Source organism: Cnephaeus nilssonii (genome assembly GCF_951640355.1).
Source record: "Cnephaeus nilssonii genome assembly, chromosome: 10".
Lineage (NCBI taxonomy): Eukaryota > Metazoa > Chordata > Mammalia > Chiroptera > Vespertilionidae > Cnephaeus > Cnephaeus nilssonii.
In genome coordinates this window covers 9,494,945-9,508,669 of record NC_137081.1, presented here as the reverse complement: position 1 = coordinate 9,508,669, position 13,725 = coordinate 9,494,945, and the positions used below count along the sequence as shown (strand labels likewise).

The following is a 13,725-nucleotide window of genomic DNA, read 5'->3' as shown; positions in this document are numbered from 1 at the left end:
GGGTTGGTGGACACATGGAGGTGTGGGGAGGGTGAACTGCCCGGAGACCTGGCGGCGCCACGGTCCTTCCCCCTGCCTCACCCTGTGCATCTCTTCCGCTTGGCTGTTTCTTTTCATAATAAACCAGTAACCTAGCAGGAGTCAGGTTTCCAGAGTCCTGGAGCCATTCTAGCCAATTATTGAACCTGAGGAGGGGACCATGAGACCCACCGGCTTGTACCCAAATCGGACAGATGCTGTGTGTACTCTGGGGACCCACTACTTGTAATTGGCATCTGAAGTGGGGGGGGGGGGCAGTCTTGGGGGCCTGAGATCTTTATTAATGGCGTTAGGGTCTGCGCTAACTCTGGTTCGTGTCAAAATTGAGTTAAATGTAGGACACACAGTTGGTGTCCACAGAGAATCGTTGGGTCTAGAAAACCCCACACATCTGGGGTCAGAGGTGTCCCGGGGTGCTGGTGGGCTAGTAGGAGAAAACACGAGTTTTTCTTTCAGCACCCAAAGGAGACCACACAGCAGGTAGCTTGTGGGAAAGAAAAGTCAAAATTAGAATTCCTCTGATCTAAAGCTCAGTCCTCCAGACTCATGGAGGCACTCACTACATAAAAACTAGAGTTTTGCCCTGTGTTTACCTCGTGTTTATATGACAGGAAAATGGCAACGTGATCGGAAAACAAAACCTCAGTGGTCAGAGTTCAGACGAGGATTCCAAATATACTTTCATCAACTTCCTGCTTTTTATTTCTCACTTGATACCCTGCTGGTTAGAAGACCTGTATTTTTTTTCTTCATAACTTTTACTTAAATTATACATTCATCCGTTGCTGTAGTTGTGGTTTGAGAGTTTATCAATTTAACAACAATATATTTTGTTCCAACGTTCATTTTGTTTTTAGAGAATTCTTAGAGAGGTGTTTCCTTTTGGCTACTTTCATTTTTAACCACAGAAATTTGCACACTAGATTGACTCACCGAAGTAAATATGGGTGTGGCATAAAGCCTTCCTAAATATACTCAGGAGTTTTTATCTGTAGCTCTTGTTTAACAGTGGAGAAACAGACTCAGAGAAACACAAATTTTCACAAGTCCATACATGGTGAGGCAGCCAGGTTTGATTTCTGCCCTGTGCTATTACCTCTGAACCAAAGCAATCCTACCTTGACAAAACAGAAAGGTAGAATAATAAATTTCTTCTCTGAGAGTAATTTCTGAGAGTGCCATAGAAACGTTTTCATGACTCTCCTCTCTGACAAACATATACATAGCAACATGTATTGAATGCTTTATTCTGTGCCAGACATGCGTTTCATAGGAATTACAAAATGCATAGCTTCAAGTCCTAGCCGGTTTGGCTCAGTGGATAGAGTGTCAGCCCTTCGACTGAAGGGTCCTGGGTTTGATTCCCCATCAATGGTAAGTACTTGGGTTACAAGCTTGACCCTCAGCCCTGGTAGGGGCACATGTGGGAGGCAACCAATCAATGTGTCTCTCTCACATCGATGTTTCTCTCTATCTCTGCCTCTCCCCCTCCTTTCACTCTCTCTAAAAATCAATGGGAAAATATCCTCTGATGAGGATTAACAATAAATAAATTAATTAAAATACAATAAAACTCATATCTTCAAGAAAAACCATGAGGCAAGTACTATCATTACCCCATTTTATTTTATTTTATTTTATTTTTTTACCCCATTTTATAGATAGGGAAAGTGAGGCGTAAAAAATGCTAAGGAAGGGGCCACTGCACCACTAATAAATGGTGTCCTGGCAATCTGACCCCATAGCATAATCCCTGTGCTCTCCTGCCTCCCTTTTTTGTTATTTCGTTCTAACTGATTTCCTATACTCTCACTGCCACATAAGAATAAGAAGAAGATATTTGTCTAAAACTACTTTCTCCCACTAGAATACAAGTTCCCAAGAGGAGCTTCTAAACCTTTGTCTAGCACAAAGTATGCACTCCATCAATGAGTTGAATGAATGAGCTCAGGAGAGTTCTGGCTTTCCCAGAGAATATTATCAGCCTGATAACATCATATGTGACCAGTTCATTGAAGAATTCCCATGGTCTGATGCAAGCAAGGAAGCATACGTTAGTTACCTTTCTCTCTTTTATATGTTTCTATCTTTCTCACAAGATGAGGTGCGACAGTGCTGCAGAGATCCTCCAGCAACGTCAGATCATCTGCATCTATTTTAGCTTGTTTCTCCAGATGTCCCAGGAAACTTAACGAGGTCTGCAAGAGAATCAATGGAGTCACATTTACTTGCCTACCCATTATCCATTCATTCACTGAACTCTGCCTACGTGGCCACGAGGCACCAGGCTTTGCATTGATGAATAAGGTAGGTTGTTTATCCCAGAGTAGTTCAGTAGTGTGGGGGAAGAGGTATTACCAAGTAAATCTCTATACAATCTGTATTAATATCAAAAGCCAGTATAAATACTAGTATATATGGTGTCCCCCCAAAATGTACTGTATACACATCATGTCTGTAATTTCAATTGCATTTTGAAAATGAAATGTATTTTAATAAACACTGCCTTTATGATTATTGAAAGTGTGTATACGTTTTTGGGGACACCCTGAATACTACCTGTCATTCAGTGCTTGCCATATATTAACCTCAAAAGCAACTCAATGAGGTAGATACTACTGTAATCTCCATTTTAAAAATGAAACAGCTGAAGCACAGAGAGAGTCGACAACTTGTCCAAGGTCACAGAGCCAGTAAGTGGCAGTGAAAGTCTCCTTTACTAACCATTGAGTTGTACTACCTTTAACTCAGCAGCAAAACAGAGGCACCAAGGAAATGAGCATAAAATGTTTTGAAAGAATTTTATATTTGGTATTTTAAAAGAAAAATCTCTTAAGTACTCCTGGGAAAAGCTACAAATTGGCTAGTATTATTTTAATATTGAATTACATATGGGATAGAAGGCACCAAATCTTTTCAATGATTAGGGCTCCTCAATATATTAAGCTGCTTCTGAGAAAAGGAAAAAGAAAAAAAGAACAAAATTATACTCGAGCCCCCAGAAAAGAGAAAATATTCAGAAAGTGAACACTATTAGCAGAGTGGGATGATGAATGGTTGAACAGTTGAAAAGGGATAGTGTGTGCAGGATATTGAGAAGAAGGCTTTGAGTAGAAACCATGGATGAGAGCCAGGTCATGGCTGGAGCCGTGGGCTGATAACAGACGGTGAAAGAACACAGACACCATGTAGAAGTTTGGGCAAGTGTCCCATGGGACAAGGGGTGCCAATAGTAGTTTTTAAGAACAGTAACATGAGTAGACTTGTTTTTAAATAGGATTCTTGGGATTAGGTTGGAGAAGGAATGGGTTTGAGAGAAAATGTTGGCAGAAAGGTTAAATACTCTGGGGCAGAGATGACCAAGACCTGGTGGTGGAAATGCAGAGGAGGCACCGGACTTGAGAACATTTCTGAATTGCAATTTGGTGAGTTTTGAAGTTCAATTGGAAGTGGGTGGAAAAGTGAAGAAAGAGTCAAAGATGACTTCAATGGTGATGCCACTCAATAATGTATCATCTATTCGACATAGCAGGCTTCACCCAGTTGCACGTGGGAGGTGAGACTTGAATTGAACCTTGGAGGATGACTAATGCTTTCCTGCCAACATGGAAAAGGACATTCCAGGCAAAGAAAACCGTGTGGGGAAATGGTGAGAAACTAAAAATCTGCTTATGTGAACTTGCGTGGTGACTTCGGCAAGAATAGTTTGGCTGGAGTAATGAGAGGCCATACTGGAATGCACGGAATGTGATCAAGAATGTAGGGTGTGAAGAAAGAGTATGGAGACTATTCTTTCAAGCAGTTTGGCAGTAGAGAGAAGGAGGAAGTTAGAGCAGTAACATAAGGATGAGGATGCGTTCATTGGAGTGTGTGTATATATATATGATGCAGTCTATGAAGTGCTGGTATGGAAACTCACCTAGGTTCCCATACCAGGACTTAATAAGACTACATTATCTGCAATTGCAAAAAATTTGATCTGAGAAATAAATATTTTACCGGCCAGTGGAACAAAAATGACCTTTGTAGGGTATTCTAGGTTTCCACACATACATATTTAATTGTAGGAAAAGAACTAAATGAAGATTAAAAGAAAGTATAAACATAAAATAAATAAAAATGTTAAAGAAGATTGTGTAGTATATACACATGTGGCCATATACTCTAACGATATAGATATATTGCAACCAAAAAAAGCGGGCGGGGGTCGGAGATAATAGGTATAGTACATGCAAAGTAAAATTTTAACTGTTGTAAATAATCACACTGAATTCATGTAAAAATGACACAGGAACCAACTTGAAGAGGCTACCACTGGGCAAAAATGGGACAATGTGAACTTCAATGAGGATAATAATTGCAATAGACTGAAACCCATCAAATATGTTTAAATCTATGAATTCAAATTTGTTTTTTATAATGGCTCACTTTCAGAGAAGGACAGGAAACCAGTCAGTCATCATAAACACTGGGTAAATAAAAGAATCTAGGATTAATATATAAACTGTATCACCAGGTAACCAAATAGACAAGGGGGAAACAAATTACAGAATTCAAAAATCCCATTTTGCAACCCCCAAAGAATCAATGTATAAAACTGTTAAACATCAATAGTTGCTAATATCAAAAAAGAGAGGCCCTGGCCAGTGTGGATCAGCTGGTTGGAGTGCTGTCCTGTACACAAAGAGGTGGCAGGTTCGATTTGGTCACGGTGCACACCCAGGTTGCAGGTTCAGTCCCCAATCGGGTGCATACAGGAGGCAGCCAATCAGTGTTTCTCTCTCAGATCAATGTGTTGTTGTTTCTCTCTCTCCTCTCCTCTCCTCTCCTCTCCTCTCCTCTCCTCTCCTCTCCTCTCCTCTCCTCTCCTCTCCTCTCCTCTCCTCTCCTCTTCTCTTCTCTTCTCTCTCTCTCTCTCTCTCTCTCTCTCTCCCCCAAATCAATGGAAACATGTCCTCAGGTGAGGAGTAAAAAAAAGAAAGAGAGAGAAAACCAACATTTCTGTACCTCCCAATGAAAGATGCAACAAAAGACCACTATGTTCTTGTCAAAAGGATCTAACCTGAGTCTGTTGAAGCCTCTGAATTCAGTTGCCAATTTTCAGGAAAAGCAGAAGATAGAAGAGCTTGCTGCACTGCACCAAGCACACACATTAGCAAAACCTAGGCTTGGGGGAAGTTCTATGGGCCAATTGTCCTTGGGGTCTTCCACACATTTTAAGCAAAAGAAAGGGATTGTGGGAGGGGAGTTTAACCTATAGATTAAAGAACACTTAAAAGAAAAAAACTGGTCAAAACTAAATTGAGGTCTAGAGATGCACAGGTAAGTGATAAAACCATAAAGAAACCTAAGACCCCGGTTACTATAAAAGCCAGGATTCAGTGGGTGCTTCTAGGGGTGGGGAAGGGGCTGTGATTGGGGTGGGGGCACATGGAGGGGTTCTGGAAAAGCTAGCAAAATTCGATTTCTTAACCTGGGTAGTGGTTTCAAGGATATTAGCCTTATAATAATTCATTTAGTGATATGTTTGTCTTGTGTCATTTTTCTGTACTTACATTTTGGTGTGTGTTTTTCAAGAAAAGAAAAGAAAAGAAAAGCCCTAGCCAGTTTGACTCTATGGTTAGAGCGTTGACCCATGGACTGAAGGGTCGCAGGTTCAATTCCAGTCAAGGGCACATATTTCGGTTGTAGGCTCGATTCCTGCCCCTCCCACCCCCATCCCTCACCTCCCGTCAGGGCGTGTGCTGAAGGCAACCAATTGATGTGTCTCTCTCACATCGAAGTTTCTCTCTCTCTGTCCATTCTCTCAAAAAATCAATGGGGGAAAAAAATGTCCTCAGGTAACAACAAAACAACAACAACAAAAGTGTTAAAATAACACAATAACAGGAGGCTATCAAAACTTCCAGGGCTATCTAAGGAGGAAAATGAATAGATTCTGACAAGGGGCAACAATGATGAGAATGTCACAAGTATATCTTTGTACACCCCATCGTGGTGGTTTAGTTCACCCTGCCAATCCCCCCAGCTATTCATTGTAAAGTCACATAAACAGAAAGTCCAGGCCTTTTTTTTTTTTTTTTTTTCCAGAAGGAAAGAGAAAGGGGTAGATTGCATTGCAAGGTTCTGGGGAAATAATGATGAGCAGACTCAGCCCCCAAGGAAGTCATAACCAATCTTTGGGAGACCGGGGCCTCTAGAGATGACCTAAGGATACAAAAGGCTTAAATCCCTGAGGGCTCTGAAAAGGGGAAAAAGGCCTCAAAGATTATGGCCACAACAGAGAAATAACCTGCTCAGGTCTATAGGTCTGACACCAAGAAACATGTTTAATGAATTGCTAGCATGGCCTTCACGTGACCTACCACACGTAACACAGCTTCCCGTGCCTTAGTTGCTTTTTAAGTTATTCAATATCAGTTGCTCAGAGAGAATGTGACAGGGCGGCCGCACATGAAGGCTCAGAGAATTGGTGAGGTTCTCATTCGTAAGTTGAATGGGGGAGTTAATGGCTGTTCACTTAGTGCTACATTTCATAACTTCCATATGCCACATGTATTTTTGTATGCTATGAAATGTTATACAACTTAGAATCTAACTAAAGGAGCGGTTAAATAACACAATTAAATTCATGTTACAGGGTAAAGTTTGAAAATTGGTCCCTTCAGAAATTGGTCCCTTAACTAACTTGCTTGCCACAAGCTGCTACTGGAGTCAAAAGAGAAAATATAAAGTCTTGAGGCCCAGAAGAGAGTCACGCAGCTACTTCCTGGCCAATATAGCAAGAATATTAGCAAATGTGACCAATACAGTAAGAATATTAGCAAAGAGCATTATATTAACATTAAAAGCATTACTATTAGTTCAAAGCACATCTTCAAACTGTTTCATTTGATTTCCATAGAAACCTTACATGGGAGACCCTGCGAAGTCCACGGGAAAGGACCCCCGGCTCCCTCAGACACCTCAATCAGTGTAGGTGACGAGCGATGAGTCCCACTCTGCCTTTATTTCCCACCTCCTCATTTCCTGGCTGTGCTCTGAACATTTCTGTATCATAAGACGTAGTGGATGTCAGCAGCAGTTAATCACTTACTGCACGGCTACTGTTTGTCAAATACAGGCCCTATGCTCATGCCTCACGTACATTATTTTCTTGAATCCCCTCAACCGTGCTGGAAGGAGCTGGCATGGTACCTGAGAACATGGAGACTCAGAAATCTCTGATCACTAGCCTCACATATGGAGAAACTGGTCACAGAACCAGCACTCGAATCCAGGCCCGTTCGACACCAACGTCGATGTTCCTAACCTTCGATGATATTGTCTCCCGCAAAAAAGTAAACCACCTTGAAAACCCTTCCCAGCATCTTCCCAAACGCGGATTAAAGCGATGCTCACAAAGACCCCACTCTGTATGACCCACTCACCGGCGTCTCGACTTTGGGTAAGGACTCCTTCAGAAGGAAGATCATGGCCTTCAAGGCCTCTGAGTCGATGTCTTCGGACAGTTCATAGAGCAGGTTTCTAAGACACACACCCAAAGAGAGAAATGAAGCCTCGCGTGCAGGGGACCGCACTCTGAATCGAGTGCATCTACCAAGGTTCTGTCTCGGGTACCTGACCACAGCCTGTGATTAATCCCACTTTACAGATTCAAAAACTAAAACTGTGAGCTTCCAAGTGGCCTCCTAAGTTAAGATAACACCGTAAACAGTGCGGACAGGCCTTCTGGTTCCAAGGCCAGTGCCAGGAAAGCATAGAACACGATTTGGCCTTCCATCTCCCAACTCCATTGGAGGAAATCCTCTAGGCCCTTGTCACAGAGGACCTAATGCCGGGCAATGTCAAGTCCACTCTTGAGAAAGAAAGGACAATACCCTGACTTCTGGGTTGTCATATAGTGAATCGCCAGAAAAGCTGAACCTTCCACTCACACACTGATGCCTCTGCACGCCAGAGACCAGCCCTCGGTGGCTGAACGGCATTGTGGGAGTAATGATTTCCAGCATTCCCGCGCTGAGCCGAGGGGAGCTCAGGTTCTGGGAGCCAGTCCAAATGTTAAGGCCTGAAGGACATAATCACCCAGGCGATTCAGAAGACGGCACTTCGGAGGCTCCTCCTTGTGAGGGGCTCTCTGCAGCCACTATGTCAGGGGACAAGGAGAAACAGTGGTGTCCAAGGTCTGGCCATGATAGGCCTGACGTCTGCATTTTACCTCTCTATGTCTCACCCAAAACATGTAACCAGACACGCCATAAATGATATCCCTCCCTCACACAGAGACGTTTTCACTCTGCTGACTGGTAGTATGCATTCCTTCCTTCTCAAATCACTGGATGTAGGCGGGCACACCCGGAAGAGAGGGCTGTCTGAGGGCGCGGAGACTGGGGAGGAGGAAAGCCTGGGCCTGCTGTGCCGGGGTGGGCTTCCCTTGGCGGTGAGATATGACGCTGAGGGAAGCCACTGCCAGGCCCCGGGAATCCCAGCCTTTCGCCCCAACAGCACCTAGAGCTGAGACATCTCCTAGCATTGCTAGATCAGTGACACCCACGGAGGTGGATAAGAAAGAGACCTGCCGAAACCGGTTTGGCTCAGTGGATAGAGCGTCGGCCTGTGGACTCAAGGGTCCCAGGTTCGATTCCGGTCAACGGCCTGTACCTTGGTTGCGGGCACATTCCCAGTGGGGGGTGAGGAGGCAGCTGATCGATGTTTCTAACTCTCTATCCCTCTCCCTTCATCTCTGTAGAAAAATCTATAAAATATATATTCTAAAAAAAAAGAAAGAGACCTAAGAGATCTTAATCCCAGTCTCCTTCCTTCCTTTCTTTCTTTCTTTCTTTCTTTCTTTCTTTCTTTCTTTCTTTCTTTCTTTCTTTCTTTCTTTCTTCCTTCCTTCCTTCCTTCCTTCCTTCCTTCCTTCCTTCCTCCCTCCCTTCCTCCCTCCCTCCCTCCCTCCCTCCCTCCCTCCCTCCCTCCCTCCCTCTCTTTCTTCCTTCCTTCCTTCCTTCCTTCCTTCCTTCCTTTCTTTCTTTCTTTCTTTCTTTCTTTCTTTCTTTCTTTCTTTCTTTCTTTCTTTCTTTTTCTTCTTCTTCTTCTTTTTAATCTTTATTGTTGAAAGTATTACATAGGCCCTCCTTTTCCCCCATTAACCTCTTCCAGCCCTCTCCCATCCCCTGCCCCTTAGGCCCTCACCACCCCATTGCCTGTGTCCACGGGTTACGCATACATGCATACAAGTTCTTTGGTTGCTTCCCACCCCCCAGCCCCGCCTTCCCTCTGAGGTTCATGCTTCTGTGTCTCTGGGTCTACTTTTGATCATCCGTGTATTTGGTTCATTAGATTCCACATGTGAGTGAGATCACGAAACCCCAGTCTCCTTTCAAGGCCCAGTGGCCGGAAGGACCCCTGACTGGAAACCCATTCTGCCCCGATGGCAGGCCCCTCCTCACCTGAATGGGGACACCTTCTTCCGGGTGGGCAGCAGACCCTTCACTTGCTCTTTGGTGTAGTTGAGGTGCCTCAGCAGCGAGTTCTGCTTCATGATGTAGAGGAGTTCCGCCAGGAGGAAGGGGTCTTTCTCACTCAGCAGGTCCTCGGTCATGAGATCCTCAAAAATGTCCGAGGCCGAGCTGGCCTTCTCCAGCTTCCTGTGGGAGACGAAGTCTCGGCAGAGAAACTTTAATTTTTCCACCTCTAGGTCTCCAAGGTTTGAATCAATATTCAGAAGCCTTCTGCGCAACGTCTCCCTACCGTTATCCTCCAGACTGGGAATCCATCTCTGAACGCCAGATGACATGGCCAGTCTGGAAGAGACAGAGAGATGGGGTAGCCCGTGAGGGAGTCGGGACATGGGGCGCCTCCACTCCCAGGCCCTCTCCTCCCTTCCAGGCATTAGACTTTCCTGGAAGTGCTGAAACGTAAAAATTACTGACATGAAATGATTGCACAGTTGTTTCAAAAACCAACAGACAACACTTGTGTGTGGACCCTTTGGGAGGTCTGCAGGGAGCTTTGGGGAGCCCATTTACCCTGACTTCTCTGAAATCAAAATGTCCCTGTAGAAGCCAGTGAAATGGACAGCTCAGCACAACCGTTCCCGTTGGAGTTGGTCTTCCGGGTGGAGCACTTCTATTTTTAAATTTATTTTTTTATTGATTGATTTTGAGAGAGAGGAACGTCAACCTGTTGTTCCACATATTTATGCATTCATTGGTTGATTCTTGTATGTGCCCTGACTGGAGACGAAACCGGAAGCCTCGGCGTATGACCTTCTAACCAACTGAGCTACCCTAGGCCGAGCTGCCAGGGTCTGGTTGGAACTCTTAAGTCATTGCCATCAAATGGCAGAATTAGCACTCAGATTTATGCCCCATATTTTAGAAATAAAGCAACGGGGGGTGGGGGTTATATTTCTGAAGTGCTTACCAACTCAAGGATAGCAAGGTAATATTACTAACCATAACAGGGCCGGTTTGTAACCCACAGAAAGAGCAGCCATAATCCTAGATCCCAGACATACAGGGAGGTTTTAGACAAGGGTTGCTCAAATCAATATAGAAAGTCACAAAGTAACTAAGTCAAGATTTCCGCATAACTAGTTCACAAACTGGTCTTTTCTACACTAAATTTCATACGAATAAGAGGATCAGTAAATTGATAACATTTTTCAATGTAATATTATTTATAATATAAGGACAAGGTATATATCTACTATGCAAGACTCGGCTATTTAGAAAGAAGAAACTACTTCCTAAAGGAAAGAGAACATAGCAAAAATGAAACATCAATAACGAAGAGTGGGTATATCTAGATGGTATAATTATATAAAATATAAATTTTCTTCTGGGCTCCTGTGTTTCTCAAATCCTATGCAATACACACATATTACTTTCATGATTAGAAAAAGGAAAAAAAATGGGATCATCCATGGGATCTTCCTATTCTAACACATTATACATTTGCCTTGAAGTTTCCTGAAGTTCTTAAACCTCTAGCTTCCTGTTTGGAGACTAGAGTATTTCTGCCGGTAAAAGGCTGTGTTGAACGAAGCCTTCCTAGGGCTTTTTAAACTTTCATTTTCCCTGGGAAGGCTAATAAATCCAGGCAGAAATAGTGCCATTGCTGAAAACAAGAGTTTTGGCAAGTTTCTATGACATAAAGCAAGGGGGAAATGCTGGAGTGTAAGACCCTCGGGAGGGAAAAGATGTTAATTACATACCTTCAAATCAGAGTCCACGGATCCTCTGGAAGTAAGTGGTTCTTGGAGAAATTACCTGAAAACAAAGTTTTAAAGAACTTAGGATCCTCTCTGTGCTCCAAGTTTCAAGAAAGCATCTATTTCCACGGGAGGAAAACTTAAGACTTGCTGCTGACTTTGCAATGAATACTGGCCCCTCAGGTTTAATATTAATTTCCTGCTGATGTCATCTCTGCCCTTCCCCTTTCCCTTTGCTGGCTTTAGGATAATCCTGATCAACAGCACCTCCTAAAGGCAGATGCATACTGTAGAGCTCAGGATTTAAGTGTTCCAGCCTTTTTTTTGTGTGTGTGTCTTAAAAAAAAATGTCCATTTTTCTGACCTCCTCCTTCCCCAAATTCACTTAAGCTTTAAAATAAAACCCAGAATCTCATGAATAGTAGTCACCCATCTTAATCTTTTCTCAACAACCCCATTTACAAATTAACAAAAAAAATTTTTTTAAGCAAAAAGGAAGAAGAAAAAGAGAAGGAGGCAGAGGAGGAGGAGCTGAGAGATACACCAATTTGAGGTATTTGCAAAGAAGTCCAATAACAGTAGACAAAACTGATGCAGTCTCTATCCTCACAGCACGTTCAGTCCAGCAGGAAAGAGAATTTGAAGACACTATTTCTAAGAATGAAAACAATACCTAACACATCACAATTACTATGTGTCAAGCATGCTTTGTTCACTAAATCACCCAATGACCCCTTCTTTAAGACATGAAAACTAAGACACAGAAAGATTAGGTAATTTGCCCAAGGTCATACATCGAGCTAGTGGGAAACCCAAAACTCAAATCAGCAAGTTTGGCTCTAAATCACTACACGATAATTCAAATGTTGCCAGGTTCAGGAAAGAAGTCCAGAATCTTAAAAAGATACTTTATCTCTGAAAATAAGTAAAATTTATTATGCTTTATTAGCAAATGTTAAACTGCCATTTTCAGATCCTAGGCATCATCTAGAGAGCTTCTGGGTTTAAGAAAGACAAGTCCTGCCCTAGCCAGTTTGGCTCAGTGGATAGTACATTGGCCTGAGGACAAAGGGTCCCAGGTTCAATTCTAGTCAAGGGCTTGTACTTAGTTGTGAGCTCCTCCCCGCCCCAGGCCCTGGTCCGGACTCGTGCAGGAGGCAACCAACCGATGTGTTTCTTTGACATTGATGTTTCTCTCTCTTTCCCTCTCTCTAAGAATCAATGGAAAAATATCCTCAGGTGAAGATTTAAAAAAAAGAAGAAGAAAAAGAAAAGAAAGACGAGTCCTAGTGGTGATGGTCACACAACAGGTAAATGTATTTAATGCCACTAAAGCGCACCCTTAAAAATGGTTCAAATGGGGCTTTCAGTCACGATGGCAGCAATGGTAAACGCGGTACTCGCACCCTCCCACCACCACATCACTTTCCCAATATGACAGCTTTCTTCCCAGGCCCCAAAAGTTATCCAGTAAGCCCCAAAAGGGCTGGAAATGAAATGGCCAAAAGAGCAAAGGCTTATTTCAAAACCTTTGTCCCTCAGTTCCAGGAGGCAGCATTTGCCATTGGAAAGCTCTAGGAAATGATAGGGAGGACTTATAATCTAACTAGAGGCCTGGTGCATGAAATTATGCATGGGTAGGGTCCCTAGGCCTGGCCTGCAATCAGGGCCAATCTGTGGGGAGACCAGCAGGGCAATGGGGGGAAGGATGGGGAGCCGCTGGTCTAGGGCCAGCGACTGGGGGCAGCTCCTGTGTTGAGCATCTGCCCCCTGGTGGTCAGTGTGCATCATAGCGACCATTCGTTCCACCGTCATCCCACCATTCATGGATTTGCACATTAGGCTTTTATTATATTGAATAGATAGAGCACCTGAATTAATCTGAAAAGTAATCATATTATTTTAAATCTTAGAACACAGATACTTATGTGAATAGGGGTTAAGTTTCCCCTAAGGCCTGTGCAAAGCCATTGAGGAGGTGACTCAGCTGTGAATCCAGCAAGCAGAAACAATAAGCATGGTCAGACGACCCACCAGGAGTCAAAACATCATCTCCTTAACATCATCTCATCGCCTGATGACTAATTACAATAGCTGACGGCTGCGGACGCCGAGGCCTGCACGTAGCACCCTAGCCTCTTTCCCTTTATAATCCTGTCCCCTGCACCTTGCTAGAAGGCAGGATTTGATGCTTGTAAATGCCCTGTCTTCTTGGTTGGCTAGCCTTCTCATTAAAGGCCTAAAATGATTCAACCCTGCCTTCGTTATTGGACACAGCGACAGGCAGCCCGAGCCCAACCGGGGGTTTCCCTGTAACATATTTTGGTGACTCCACTGGGATACCCTCTCCGAGCCCTAAGGTAAGACGCTTCGGGATTTGACAAAGGACTCAGGGTGGATGCCTGGACTTGGGAAACTTCTTACAGACACCTCGGGGAAACTCCCTAGCAGCTGCCGAGATATTTAAC

General features: G+C 43.6%; 1 protein-coding gene across 1 annotated transcript in view; it reads right to left on the bottom strand.

Annotated features, from left to right (window-relative positions):
• The window catches only part of CASP10 (caspase 10), a 37,794-nt gene extending 26,371 nt beyond the window's left edge, over window positions 1–11,423 (bottom strand). Inside the window, exons 1-4 of the mRNA XM_079781835.1 lie at window positions 11,261–11,423; window positions 9,492–9,845; window positions 7,470–7,566; window positions 2,102–2,237 (exon numbers count right to left, since the gene is read on the bottom strand). Of these exons, the coding sequence (XP_079637961.1) occupies window positions 2,102–2,237; window positions 7,470–7,566; window positions 9,492–9,838 (580 nt within the window). The 5' untranslated portion in view covers window positions 9,839–9,845; window positions 11,261–11,423. The remainder of the gene's footprint in view (window positions 1–2,101; window positions 2,238–7,469; window positions 7,567–9,491; window positions 9,846–11,260) is intronic.
• Between the last annotated feature and the right edge of the window lie 2,302 nt (window positions 11,424–13,725).